This window comes from Mytilus galloprovincialis, chromosome 7 (assembly GCF_965363235.1).
Source record: "Mytilus galloprovincialis chromosome 7, xbMytGall1.hap1.1, whole genome shotgun sequence".
NCBI lineage: Eukaryota > Metazoa > Mollusca > Bivalvia > Mytilida > Mytilidae > Mytilus > Mytilus galloprovincialis.
In genome coordinates this window covers 39,346,282-39,361,073 of record NC_134844.1, presented here as the reverse complement: position 1 = coordinate 39,361,073, position 14,792 = coordinate 39,346,282, and the positions used below count along the sequence as shown (strand labels likewise).

Here is a 14,792-nt window from a genome sequence, read left to right as displayed (position 1 = left end):
GATTGAAATCATCTTGTCAATGACTTTAACTGCGCCTTAACCAGGTGGGGAATGTGAAAATTGTAAACAACTTTCTAATATCGATTAGATTATTTAGGGTTTTTTTTCATTCTTTTTACTTATATTGTTTGGTGTGACGTCAAGTTTAAAATAGTGAATTATTTACTGGTGAATTTCATTCAGATCAAATATTTGCCTCTACCAATAACCCAAGCCTTTCAAAATTAATGTAAAATTATTTTTAAGTCGCTTGATAATCCCACAAGATTACAATTCCGCCAATGCATTAGGCAGCAACCATTTGATTTTCTGGGGGGGGGCTATGGTTTTTTTTGGGAAAAAAAGTTTGTTTCCATTTTTAGGAGAAAAAAATAATTTGTTTTTGATTCTGAAAAAAAAAATTGTTTGTTTCACCCTCAGCTGCCACTATATCATTATATATAATGATAAAATTGAAAGAAAAAAATTGTTTTCGACTTGTCACGAAAAAAATAGATTGTTTTTCGCCGCAGGCGAAAAAAAAAGTTTGTACAGATAAAAAAAACCATAGCCCCCCCCCAGAAAATCAAATGGTTGCTGCCTTAACCAATTACTTCACACAGCAATATGATATGGGAAGGTATTTTTACAACTCTTAAATGGAGGTACAATCAGACAATACAATTGGAAATTTAAGAACTCCTGAACTTAAGGTGCACCAACCGTCGTGCGATTCAAACGTCAAATTCAATGGCTAAATCACAACATATTTAACATGACAAAGTGTTAGATGAACGTTAGCATGCGAGGATTCATGTGTTAAAAGTAAACTGGGACACTGGAAAAATGTAGCGAACAACCAATTTGTGATGAAAAAATTTAATATAAAACTTTCGTGAATCACATGACTTTGCACATATAAGGCCTCAGAACAAAATTATTTTTCCATTGACTTCAGTCTATTTTTTATTATTATTAATGTCAAGTTGAATTAAAAAAAAATGCACCGCTGCAAACATGAAATCAATTTATCTGCTTATAGACCATTATTATTCTAATAAAATATGCTTGTCCCAGGATAATCCATTTGTGCCGTTTCTTTTGAGAGCCCTATTTACATGCCAATGGTATGAATGAATGAGGAAGGCTAATTTCTGCCCTTCTTTCATTTTGACCAAATCACTTCTTTCACTTTTAACAATATTTTTTTCCACATGATTTACTTATTTCAATATATATGCAACTGAAAGGACCACTTAAATAGTGAACATTTCAAAGATAACAGTTGACAGGTTACTTACGAAGAAATACCCCATATAATAATTAGGAAGAAAGGGAATTAATTGTGGTCTTATAGGCCATAACATGTAAGTTCTTGGAATAATTTTGATCGGTGAAACTCGACCAACAGCTTGAAATGCGAGACATTTAAAACGTTTGAGAGCATCAAGACTAAAAAGAGAAAAGAATTCAAATGTCAAATAATATTAGGTCGACGTTCTCTCAAAAGGAATGAGTTTTACAATAATTCATTAAGAAAAGAGATCAGGTGCGCGCTGTCTTGATTAACTTCTCACAACCTTGGTTGTGACATATATTTTGCTTCGTCAATTACGACACTGTTATTTGAACTATTTGTTAGCTATAAACCAAATTAAAAACCGGGAAAAAACACATTACAAAAACGAGGAAATTTCTCAAGTTGCTAATAAAAATCTTAAATAAACGAAGAATAGACAAAATAAAATAAAAGATATTCGTTATAAGCATATGCACTATGCATTTTTGCAATCAAGAAAACGTTGAAGGCTAAATTAATTATTTCCTAGTTGTAAAATACTCAAAAGAAATAATGAGACAACAAGCAAAAACACGAAAACGATAATAAATTATGTTCGCAAGCAATGCAATTCAGCACGCAAAATACTAAGATAAAAGATAAAAAACTGGTGTTTTGTTAAAATGTTTGCAATGCATTCATTTATGCACCAAGCATATTAATATGATGTGTAACATGTGTTAAGTTGTACTTTTGGTCAAGTTATAAAGCTTAGAAGATAATATAACAAAAATCAAAAGTTTCACTTATTTCAAATCTTCATTATAAGAAACATTATAAATACCGTTAGTTGTACATGCTAGTAAATTATGCTAATGATGTCAACCTTGACGCGATATGAAGATATTTGTGGAAACTTTATATAATGTCATGCTATTTTCTCTAACAAACTAGGTTGGTCATGCATGCAGTACTCAAGGGGATACTGTGGAGGATTATGTAATAATTTTTTTTCAGCTTATTTCATTTTATAAACATCCGTTACTTTCGAGACATAAATTTCTGTTCCGATTGCCTCAAATAATAATAATGAATTTTAAACGTTAATATTAAAAATATGGCTGCATTAATGTTTAATAATTTTATGTAAAACTCAAAAGAAATCTCGCTTTTTGTATGCAACACCTTACATTTTAAGGTGATGTAATTTTTTCAACAAAACAACATAATTGAAATGTTAAAATTAGGCAAATCGTGTTTGAAAATAATCGGGACAGTTGTTTACCATCAAAGTTGGTAAATATTCACGGTTCAGCTACAAGTGCATGTTTTAATCTGATATGTTTATTGTTGGTACTGACATAAAAATATGTAACCAGAAAAAAATAAACTTTCTATGGATTCTGGAACACACAGAAAGCAAATGCAAGAAATCTTTCAAGCAAAGCGAAAGAAACAAGCCCTGTTGGTTTCTAAAAATAATTTTATTAAAGAATAACACATTTACTGTTATCACAGAAAACATGAAAGGTTTCTGGAATGAATTTTCGTTAAGAAACGCCATTGAAAATCTTTTAATGAATCAAAAACAAAAAAGGCCTATACCGCAAACTTTGCACGAAGGACGCATAACCTTACTTTAAGAGCATTCACACAATTCATTAACCAAATCCGGGTAGGAAGAGAGAAATACATGGAGGTTGATATGTGAAATAATGAAATGTTTTTTTTAAATTAAAAACGACGTTAATATCTAATTTTACTTTGATTTAGCTCATATGACTTTAATACATGTAAATATGTAAGATTAGAGAAACCTTACCTTTAAACAAAATACGATCGTCGGAATATAAAGCATGAACTTAAATCCATATTATGATATAAACTCTCTACACTAATATATCTCCATCAAAGGGTAGTTCCGTATCTCTCACTCAAGTCTGTTTACGTTAAGTATTGAACACACAGACAAATTACTCAAGATTTGGCAGATTAATCTGACAAAATTCAAAAGAGGAAAATGTCAAATGCTGGTAATTCATTTTTGGAATATCAATAGATATCTACGGGAAAAGAATAACCTCCTGTGAAATTAATAGAGGACTGTTTACCCATATCTTGTAAAATAAAAATTAAATCGAATATAATATTTTCTGGATTGATTAACAATATCAAATCAATTCTATACTGCATGTACAAAATGTATGAGTACCTACAAAACAAAATTGTATTCAAATAATAACATAGAACAATATAAACCACTGCTTGTTAGCGACATTGTTTTTAAATGACCAGTCATCAGTTTCACAAAGAATGTAACGACCAAAGTTGATGGTTACTCAAGATTAAATCAACATACATACGATCAACGTAAGTCGTAAGAATTTTAGTGAAACTGATCGCAGGTCCCTTAATATTTTTTGTTACATGATATTTTTATCGCATACATGTATACGAATAGTGGTGGGTAATATGAGAAGGAAGATCGTCAGAATGCCAGAGTAAATCAAATATATTCATCTTTACTAGTCAAGGGTTACGATCCACTTAATTCCCTCCGAGAGTAGAGAAGTGGATCGTAATCGTTGACTAGCGAAGATGCATATATTTGACAGTAACAGAAAACTCTAAACACGTACAAGTAGTCGCAAGTCCACGTTACTTTCTACACAAATGAACGATTAGTTGATTGATTGTCGGTTCAGTGGCAAATACATCATCTATATTTAGGACGAGAAAAAATTACCAATAAATTCAATAGGAAGTTTTTGTTATAGAGACCGTGCGTCGGACAAAATTATAATGTCACTTGGAAATGAGGATATATATTGATATGGACAGAAATTTAGCTTTGCAACCGGTCACCTACAACCCCCAAATCACAAAAAGTTGTTTGAATTGTTCTAAGTATGAGAGAAAGTGACACTGGTCTCTCTCTACATGATGAATTGGATTAATGTCCCCGTTCTGACCGGACGTGGCTGCGTACTTGTAAATCCCGTACAACCAAACGAACGCCCTTCTTGGGCAAGGGTCAGCTGGTCTGAAAAATCTGTTGTGAACATAATATTTCTATTCACCCTTAGGACTTGCAAACGAGTAAACCATATCTCGAAACCCTTCGTAGTTTTGATTTGTACATGTACACATTTTACTAATAAATTCGGATGCATCAAATTTATAAAGTGTTCTTTTCATACTTTTATTTGAAGATCAACGAGTACGTTTGTACAGGAAACTATTTAAGGTTTTAGCTGTCGATATAAGTGAGACATTTAGATCTTTATATCAGACAAAGACATTTTCACGCAACGGTATAACGAACAATTTCTTTGCTGTACGTAATACCACGGAGCAATGTCTATTGATATCTATTTAGTTTACATATCACAAACGATACGGTTTAAATGTCAAATAGTGAAAAAAGTGAACAAATCTTCATGATATCTTTACAAATATCGAATATCAATGATAATCTATTTCTTAATATAACAAACGACGAGTCTATATTAATGGAATTATCGCAAACTTAAAACGAAATGTAGGCGTTAAGAAATTGGTTGATATGACAAAAAACTTTTCTGTAGAAAAAATAAGACAACATTGGAGGCAAAAAAGTAGAAGCATTTTTAAAATGTTTCACTTGTTATACAGTCTATCATTTGGTCATATATAGAAAGTTGTCTCATTTGCGATCCTACCAGATCTCCTTTTTATTTTATAGACTAAAATATCAAGTGTTGTAACAAGGTGGCACTGTTGAATTTGTAACATGCGATGTTAAAAAAATATCACACATTTCGTTGATGTAAAAAACGGCTATAAAAATTAACTATATTAGTTCAAAACAATATGATAACTCTTTGATAGTCTCAAGAGAGAAAAAAATGAGCAAAATAAATTATCATTAGATATACAAACATGTAAATGCTTTTAACAAAATTGTAAAGATATAGTCTCGATTATAGAAGATATAATTTGACATAACTTATGATAACCATATTTAGTGTCGTTACAGTCATGGATCAATTTATAGCAGACACAAAGCAGCACGAGATATAGCAGACGTCAAACAGCACGAGACAGCTGCACAATTTCAGATCGAGGTAATAATGATTTGAATGTTCATCAGAACTATAATAATGGCATTATTATATCCCATTTATATGATTATATATTGTTCTGAATTCGATATATATTTTTTTTATAAATATGGAAGAAGAACTTATTGTTTTATGTATGCATATATCATCGGCATTAATGCGATCGCTTTACAGAGTCGTTTGAATACTAGCATGGTAATTTGTATGGTTATACTAAATTATACGGACTTGTATCGAAAATGAATTGATTTGGAAACGCATTATGAATATTGCCGACTGGCAAAATTGGACAAGTAACTTTTATTGGTGAGTTTACAATGAGATTAACATTTCCCCATGCGTCACACTAAATATAGATAGATGTCAAACGAGAAAATGTCAAAGGATTGAATTGGACAAAAATACCTGAAATATGTGCAAAAATTATGAAGCTTTTCATGTAAGTTTTCGACCTAAGAATAATGGACTGGGCCCATATATTTGGGGACATGAGGATTTTGGAAATGAATATCCTGGCCTAGTAAGAAGAAAAAACAGTAAGCTTGCCAAAATCAACGACAAAAATTAATATTCTGCAAGACAAAACTCTGCAAATACATTTATTAACTCACGTCAGCATTAGATGTTACAATAAAGTCCCCCTGTCCGCCCTAAATAATCGTCCCCTAATTATAAAATCTCTAAGCAAAGTGATGTAAAATATACAATAATAAACATTGAAATGAGGCATATCCAAGTAAATTCTCGGACAGATTAAGACATCCATTCATGTTTGTGTTTTGTAATCGATTACAACATCATGAACCTTTTGAAAACTCGTATATCAATAACAGTTGAGAAAACACTTCAGATCTTTTTAAAATCGAAATATAAATTGGAACCGACTAGTTTACTATTCTTGAGAGGTTAAATAAGAGCTATGTCAATGTTTATATCACTAGGGTCCCACATATCCTGTAAAAACACAACCATATTAGGTTTTGACGAATGTAGTAGACATTTGTAAACGAGCAAAAAATAGTTTGTTATGAAGCTGCCTTGGTCTAATTGATAAATTAATTTATTATCTGGTAGATTGACTAGAAATTTAATTTTAACGATTAATATTGTCGACTCTAGATGACCTTTGCTATTTATTTTATTTCCCTTTTTGGTAATATAAATAGCTCCTAACGTTTCTATGTTTCGGTTAAAGATGTGAATGCAAATCCAATAAAGCACTTCGAAGGCATCGCATTTATAACGACTAGTGGTGCAAACATTTTAAAGGGGCATTTTGCTACGGGATATACAATTTTTTAAAAATTGTGCAATCATTAATGGAATTGAAATAGCGAAAGAATAATTAGCCTTTAGCAGCCAATTTGGTTCGATTTTCTCAAAATAAAATAAGAAATATCGCTGAAGAATTATTTACTTGCAAAAGAGCAATTCGACCTCATTGAATCCGTATTAATGTGACCTTCAATTCAATTCCTAAGCTGAAGATTGGTTATTCGTGTATTTAGCTAAAAGGAAAATAATGTCAACAATGAAAGTGATGCAAGGATTTACCATTTGGTTGACTGATTCGTCCCAAACAAACCATTCTTATACAGGTAAAGACGATGATAATCATACTTTTTAACCTACAATATGAAATCAAACAGACCTGGAAAAATCTAATAGCATGGTCGCTATCTGTTTATATTTATATTTATGTTTATATTGGGTTATATGAGTGTCAGCAATCTTCGGAGGTCATCTCGATGGTTAATGATGACAAAAATACACACGCATTCTTGATACATATATAAGAGCCCCTGCTTTGTTAATTATTTGTATCAGACTTATTTTAATTTGGATATACGTTTTAGAATGTTATAAATCAAATATAAACATTTGAGTCAAATCGGTGAACAGGAATTCGACAGCCAATTCCCTATAAATTCTTTAGAATTGCTGAATTAAGAAAGTTTGGTTCATGGCACCTCGACACATTTTGTATCTTTTACTACATGCATTAATCATACCTCATACGATCTATGAATTATACATGTAGATGCATTATGCCTTTATGGGGTGTACGTTATACAATCCTGGAGCTATAAATGCAATCTAAATTGCACGTCAAACAATCCAGGAGCTATCAATGCAATCTATATTGCACGTCAAACAATCCTGGAGCAATAAATGCAATCTACATTGCACGTCAAACAATCCAGGAGCTATAAATGCAATCTACATTGCACGTCAAACTATCCAGGAGCTATAAATGCAATCTGCATTGCACGTCGAAAAATCCAGGAGCTATAAATGCAATCTAAATTGCACGTCAAACAATCCAGGAGCTATAAATGCAATCTACATTGCAGGTTAAACAATCCAGGAGCTATAAATGCAATCTACATTGCACATCAAACAATCCAGGAGCTATAAATGCAATCTACATTGCACGTCATACAATCAAGGAGCTATAAATGCAATCTACATTGCACGTCAAACAATCCAGGAGCTATAAATGCAATCTACATTGCATAGCATACATGTACAACCAAGAATTTATACATTCAATCTACATTGCACGTCCAACATTCGAGGAGCTATGGATGCTATTTACATTGCACGTCAAACAATATACAATCCCGGAGCTATACGTGCAATCTACATTGCAGGTCATACAATCCAGGAGCTACAAATGCAATCTACATTACACGTCATACAATGGGCCATTCCAGTTAATTTCTGACAGGTGGGGATGGATGGGGAGAATTTTGTTTATACGCATCAGAAAAAAACATCATAAAAAACTACCTATCAGATCTAAAAATTAAGACCTATCAGAAGTAGAGTTTCTGTTCATATTGGGTGGATGGGCTTTTATGGGAAAAAATTACCTATCAGAATTTTTTACTGCAAGGATTGTACCTATCAGAATTTTAAATACAATACCAGATAATGCATGACACGTTACTGTCTACATTCAAAAGCACCCCCAAGATCTGACATAGGCATTTTTGTAACCCCTAAGATGTAATTATTTTAAATTATTTACTGCTGCAAGACCCTCAGAAGTTTTTTGTGTATAAGTGTACGTGTCGGAAGAAAAAAACAAAATTTTTACCCCTAAGATGTATAAATTTTACACCCCTCAGAAAGGACCATCCAACCCCCTTTAGCAGATATTAACTGGAATGGCCCAATTCAGGAGCTATACGTGCAATCTATACAAACCGCACATATAGCCATATATTCAATATAGATTAACCAACTAATCTCTCGGTTAGCCGAGTGACGGCCGTGGTGTTTAAACAAGAAATTATACTGCATCAGATATTTGTCATTAATAGTACACAAACACGAAGCACATTTTCACATATTTATAACTGAAAATATTTTAAGGCAGATATTTGATTTATCAAATAAACATATGTTTTATCATTACAACGCCAACTTCAACTTTCCGTTTATAAATGATTAAAATATAATGTGTTAATTGTAATTTCTATAAGTATGTCAAATGGTATGTATATTACTGACAAAAACAAACAGCTGTATAGAAATTATATTTTACTAATGTTAACGAGGACAATAAGGTACCTTTTCTTTTCTTAATAGTTTCATACTAACAAATGAATGTGATTAATCAAAACATGTATTTTAATTGTACCATGATACTTAATTGTATAAATATAAGTAAATGACTTACAATCTCTCATAAAACATGTTTGTGCTCATCAATAAAACTAAACACTTCAATTATGTCATCGTCCTTTTTTTTCATGAGACTAAATTTTAGGAAAACACAGAATTTGACTGTGGATAACCTCTTTTTAACAAGACAAATTCTATTACTATCTATCAATCAAGTATTGTCCATACAAAGACAGCATGTATATGGAAATTTTCCACTCTGTGGACTTTTTTTCATAGACTGTCACAAAACATAATGACATAATTACATTAGATGTATGTTTCATTATAATACTTTATTCTGATTGGCTAACTGCACATCACGTGTTATTCCGTAAGCAGTTGCAATCAGTGGTTGCAATGCTCAATACAACTTTTCATTCATGATAACACGTGTTCCAACAATAAAGTGCACAGGTGAATTAAATAAAAAAATATATAAAATTCGTGTTTTCATGATCATAGCTAAAAAATGTAATTATAAGTATTGAATGCTTCTTTTTGTAACTTTATAGGGTTGTAAAAGCGTTGACCGTGCGCACATTTTTAGAATGAAGCGCTTCCGCGCTTCATACAAAATGTACTTCGGTCAACACTTTTACACCCCAGTAAATTTACAAAAAGAAACATTCAATTCTTAAACAAAATTATGAAATATTGTCTATGGGTATATTATATATTTCATATAACCACTTTTTATGGATTCAAACAGCACAAGATACGAGCTTATATATTAAATGTAAACAGTAATTTATAAATGAAAAGACGTGTTGGTATACTTAGAAGAGACAGCAACCCAAACAACGGAAGTAGCAATCCAAAAATTAACAGGTGTCTATTCTTAAAATATGCCACGCTCTAAGTTGTCCAGATTCACATTTTATCGTTTTTACAAAACAAAAATGATAAAAAGTAATCTGCTATCAACCTGAACTCTAAATAAGGAAAAAAACCAAACAATGAGATGATTAAGATAACCTCTAACTAGATTTTGTCCTCTGAATACAAAAGAAAGTTGGAATTCTGTCCAGTGTTAGTTACATTGACAAAAAGATGGACGTATCACAAATGTAAACTTTGACTAGTAATGGTTTGCAATGGATTTGTGCATGTAGGGTGTGACTGGTGTTAATATCTTTCATTTGTACTGAATATTTGTGACAGCCAACAACATCTAATAGAACAAATGCACAATATGTATTTGCAGGTTTTCCATATAGGAATAAGAAGACGTGGTATGATTACAAATGAGACAACCACCAAACACAGTTCATATGAAGTGGATGTAAGCAACTATAATAAACTGTACGACCTTCAACCATGAGAAAACCTATAAAAAGCCACGATACAAAACATATTAAACGTATTTCAATTGAGAAAACAATCAATCTACCTATTATAAAACAATTTACGAAAAACAACAATAACAGGCATGCACCAACGACAATGACTGAACGTTCTAGGCGTACCATCTGTACTTACTCAAGACTTCCAATTCCATTTATGTTTATATAAAGGGAGGAAACTCACAATACTTTTCCATCTAAGAAGTTTATAACTTTAAAACTATTTTGTAAAATAAAATTTTGTGTTAAATAACAACACTGATCTATATCTATACAAAACTCAGCAGTTGTTTCTCCTTTGTGTTGTGATTATTCAACACTATCATTCAAACAATTGTTATTTTTTTTAACTAAGGGTGCATTTCTTTCTAACACAAACGATAAACACGGCTAAGCGCGCACATGTTTTGATCATTTCTTTCAAACATACGTTTGCAAAGTTTACATAAACTTTGACAAACTATGCAAACGCTAAAAATGCGCCTGCAGTTTGTCGTTTGTCGTTTGTTAGTACAAACGCTGGATTTGTTTCTACGTATGTAAAAAAGTCTGTTTACCAACAACATGTGCATGATTTATTGAAAGTTCAAACAGGGTCGTTAAAGACTTATTAAACGATGTATTTGTTTCAACTTATGTAGCGTTTAGAAAACAGCAACAAACGCGACACAACGTTTACAAAAATTTGGTTAGAAAGAAATGCGGCCATAATAACACACTTCTGCAATGAAAAAAGAGTAAGATTTTACCGACAGAGAAATCTATCAACATTTTTAAACTTTTAAATCATTTAGTAAAATAGATAACAACAGTGACCTTTTTCACCCCAAAAGTCATCTGTAAACAGTCGCTACTCCATTTTTTCTGATTATTTAGCACTTTCATTACAACAATTGGTATTATTTGAATTAAATATAAACACACTTGTTAATGAAAATAAGGAGTACGTGTTAATCAGTTTTTCATATAAAAATATATCAGTGTTGTTATTCTTTAAACTTCAACAACAAAGAATTCTTGCACGATACCGGTATCTTTTTCATTCAAGATTCAATAAACATAGCATTGTTATTTTAAGGTGGTACCCAACACTTTCACTAAAATTAATTTGGCTCGTTTAATTTTCATAAAATTTTGTCAAAGTATTTACTTTAACCCTTTAACAAAAATATAAAAATTTCAAAAATTTTGATCCAACCGTTTTGTCAGAAAATTTACACTGGTTATGTAGCAGTTTGACAAACACCAATTTTGATCATTGAGAAGCCTAATATTCCCTTTACAACACAACGTAATTAAAACGTTAAGCTGACTTTACAGAGTTATCTCCCTGTAGTGTTAGGTACCACCTTAAGTCATCACAATTTATATTATAAGTTTCATAATTATTAATAAATAAATTTAATATTTAACACATTTTATTCTAAAATGGTTATATGTTCGTAAATATATTGTCAACCAAGTCTTGTGAGTATAGGCAGAACACATGTTAAAAGACAGAACACGACTGTTGTGTGAATGATTGCAATCAACAATAAGGCAAAAAAAAAAAAAAAAACCAGCAGAATGGCTGTATCGAAGCAACTAAGTAACGGACCATAAATATGACTGAACAGTCTTGAAAGTCAGGGGCGGATTCAGCCATTCGAAAAAGGGGCCGGGAAGGGGGGGATCCCAACCCAAGATTAATCGGGGATTCCAACTACATGTATATGTCCCCATTCAAATGCATTGATCGGCCAAAAAAGGGGGTTCCAACCCCGGACACCCCCTCCCCCCTGGATCCGCCTCTGAAAGTATATCTAATATTGATATCAATATAAGTGTCCCTTACCTTTTCAGGCACCAGTAGTTGAGGATGTGTACTAATAAACTCGATTAAAGTTTCCACAATTTTAACGACTGAAGTCGTGTCTAATTATAAGTTGAACTATCTTATCAGTTACCTTATCCTTGGTAAGAGGGGTTACATGTATTTAAGACTATGACATGTCCTTGATGGAGTCAACAATGCTGTATTTTCCCCTCTCATTTTACACTCCGATTTGACATTATACAATTTCCAATAAATATATTGTATTAGAAATTAAGACTGACCTTTGCTTATCCTTATCAAAATTTAAAACAGAACACGGACTATAATACGACAGGTGTGACATATTTTATTGCATATTTGCCACTTATTGTACACATTTCTAATTTGAGGATGAAGATCAAAGCCTTATTTGATAATATTAAGTACTTAAAAAAGGGGAAGGTGCTATAAAGATGGTATGGAAACATACTAGACGTCGGGCTACAGAGAAAATATGATGACCAAAAGATAAAAGGTCGAACAAAGGTCGTACGGACAAAATAAAAGTCACTGAGGGCTATTCAGAGCACTACAGATGTTTAGCCCAAACCTGCATATGGTAATATGTTTATAACTTGGCGATGAAAATATAAGAAATTGCTATGTAGCTATTTTATATCGGCAATGTAAAGTTTGATAACACTTTTAAAAACGAAAAATATTTACATAACATTATATTGATACAATAAACATGTAAAATGATAATGTACCCTAAAAATCAAAAATTAAATAAAGGAATTCACTAAAAGTAAGTTAATTTTATATTTGTTAAGATGCTAGTAATTTCGAGTACAAAGATTTCTCTTCTGGGGTTGAAGTCATAAAACTTTGCTCAGTGCTCGGAGCACAAAAATCATGCTCGAAACACAAAATCCGGTATTTAGATTGGTTGATTCTTGAGTCTGAGTACAAAAAAAGTTTTATGATCTTCAGAGTGAGTTGACAAGAGGTCCTTAATTTCCACTGCCTCCCCTTGCTTCTAGCCGAAAAAACATTTCCTGGAGCTTGTCCCCTCTTCCACCGGTTACCGCACCCTGTTTCCGTTTTACAACCCCAAACAAAAATAATATAAACACACACCCCATTTCCCTCTGACTCTCGGTACCCGTCCCCTCATACCCATGTTCCTTTAGCAGTGCCAACCCCTCTCTTCACGTCGGTCGTATAAATCTTTGATGGTAATTGGTAGAACTAAATTTGATTGTTGCAGACACAAACATGTTTAAATTCAAATATTCAAATCTGTTAACGATGTGTACTGATTAACATGTACATGTATGACTGATAACTTTACATTGACTTCTTACTAGCTATATATAGTATCAAACCTCATTACCATTTCTTATGGAGCTAACTGTATCAAATGCGGAATTCATAAATTTTGTGGGAAGGATATAAAATATACCGATAATTAAATTATTCTTACCTTAAAAGTCACTCTGTTCACAGATGCCATATCTAAGCTGATTTAACTTTTCAAAGTAGTTTAATAAGACCTTGATTAATCGTTGTAATTTTACACACTGAATTTAATCGTTACAAATTTCCATTGATTAAATACAATGAATTAAACGACTGTTGTCTTTTGAACTTCGTAACATTAAGCTAATGACTCGTGTAACATATACACACGGTAAAGGAAAAAAGTTACAACCTGCAAAGACCTTTGATGCATCTTATTTACCTTTTGTTTTTATTGATGACAAAACCATCAGATATCCACGATTACTTTGCAACAGATTTCTTGTTTATCAAGTGTTTGAATATGAACTTTTATTATAAAGTAAGTGAAATGTACAAATGTGTAACTTTTTAAAACAATATAATATATGACAGTTCAGTGTTTGTTATCAATTCAAGAATCTTTCAACGCAATAATAACTGCATTACCGCAAGCTGTAATAATCTTTTTTGGCTATCTAAAAGTTTCCCTCTATTGTACCACAGTCTCAATGCTCTTCAGGAAGTACACCACTAATTAATGGCCCCATTGCTTTCTATGTTAAATTCCTCAATTTCGAATGGTCACAGCTGTTTTATCTTAAGTTCAAATAAAGTGACAATCATTGCATGTCAAAGCAACACCTTCTGGTGTCCTGTACTGAAAAAATCAACATACCTTACATGGCATATAAGAAAGAACTGGTTCCCGGAACTTCGGATGTACCAAAACAGGTACTAGTACTTCCGATCTGACAAAAAGGCAAAATGTTCCCTCCTTTTTAAATCTCATGCCATTTTTTTATTATTCAAATTTATCAGTCAAAAATTGTTCTGCAATGATCACCAGTCATGCAGCTTTCATTTGATACCAAAATTGATAAAATATTCTAAATATTTTGAAAGTTATGTCCATGCGTAGGAACTATTTTGTGTTAAATATGTACTACTTTCTGGTATGTGCTTTCTGGCCGGGCCTGAATTAGTGGTGTTAGTAACACCTTCAATTTTACCGTATGTATTGGATTTTACCGTATGTATTGGAGCCAAAAAAAAAATAGATAAAAGAAATACTTCTGGTTTATAAGTTATTTTGTAAACGTGTTTTTAGGGGGTTT

At 32.1% G+C, this 14,792-nt stretch overlaps 1 protein-coding gene across 1 annotated transcript in view; it reads right to left on the bottom strand.

The window, feature by feature from the left end:
• LOC143082956 (uncharacterized) overlaps positions 1-13,774 on the bottom strand; it is a 56,940-nt gene extending 43,166 nt beyond the window's left edge. Inside the window, exon 1 of the mRNA XM_076259013.1 lies at positions 13,661-13,774. Coding sequence (XP_076115128.1) covers positions 13,661-13,690 — 30 coding nt within the window. The 5' untranslated portion in view covers positions 13,691-13,774. The remainder of the gene's footprint in view (positions 1-13,660) is intronic.
• Between the last annotated feature and the right edge of the window lie 1,018 nt (positions 13,775-14,792).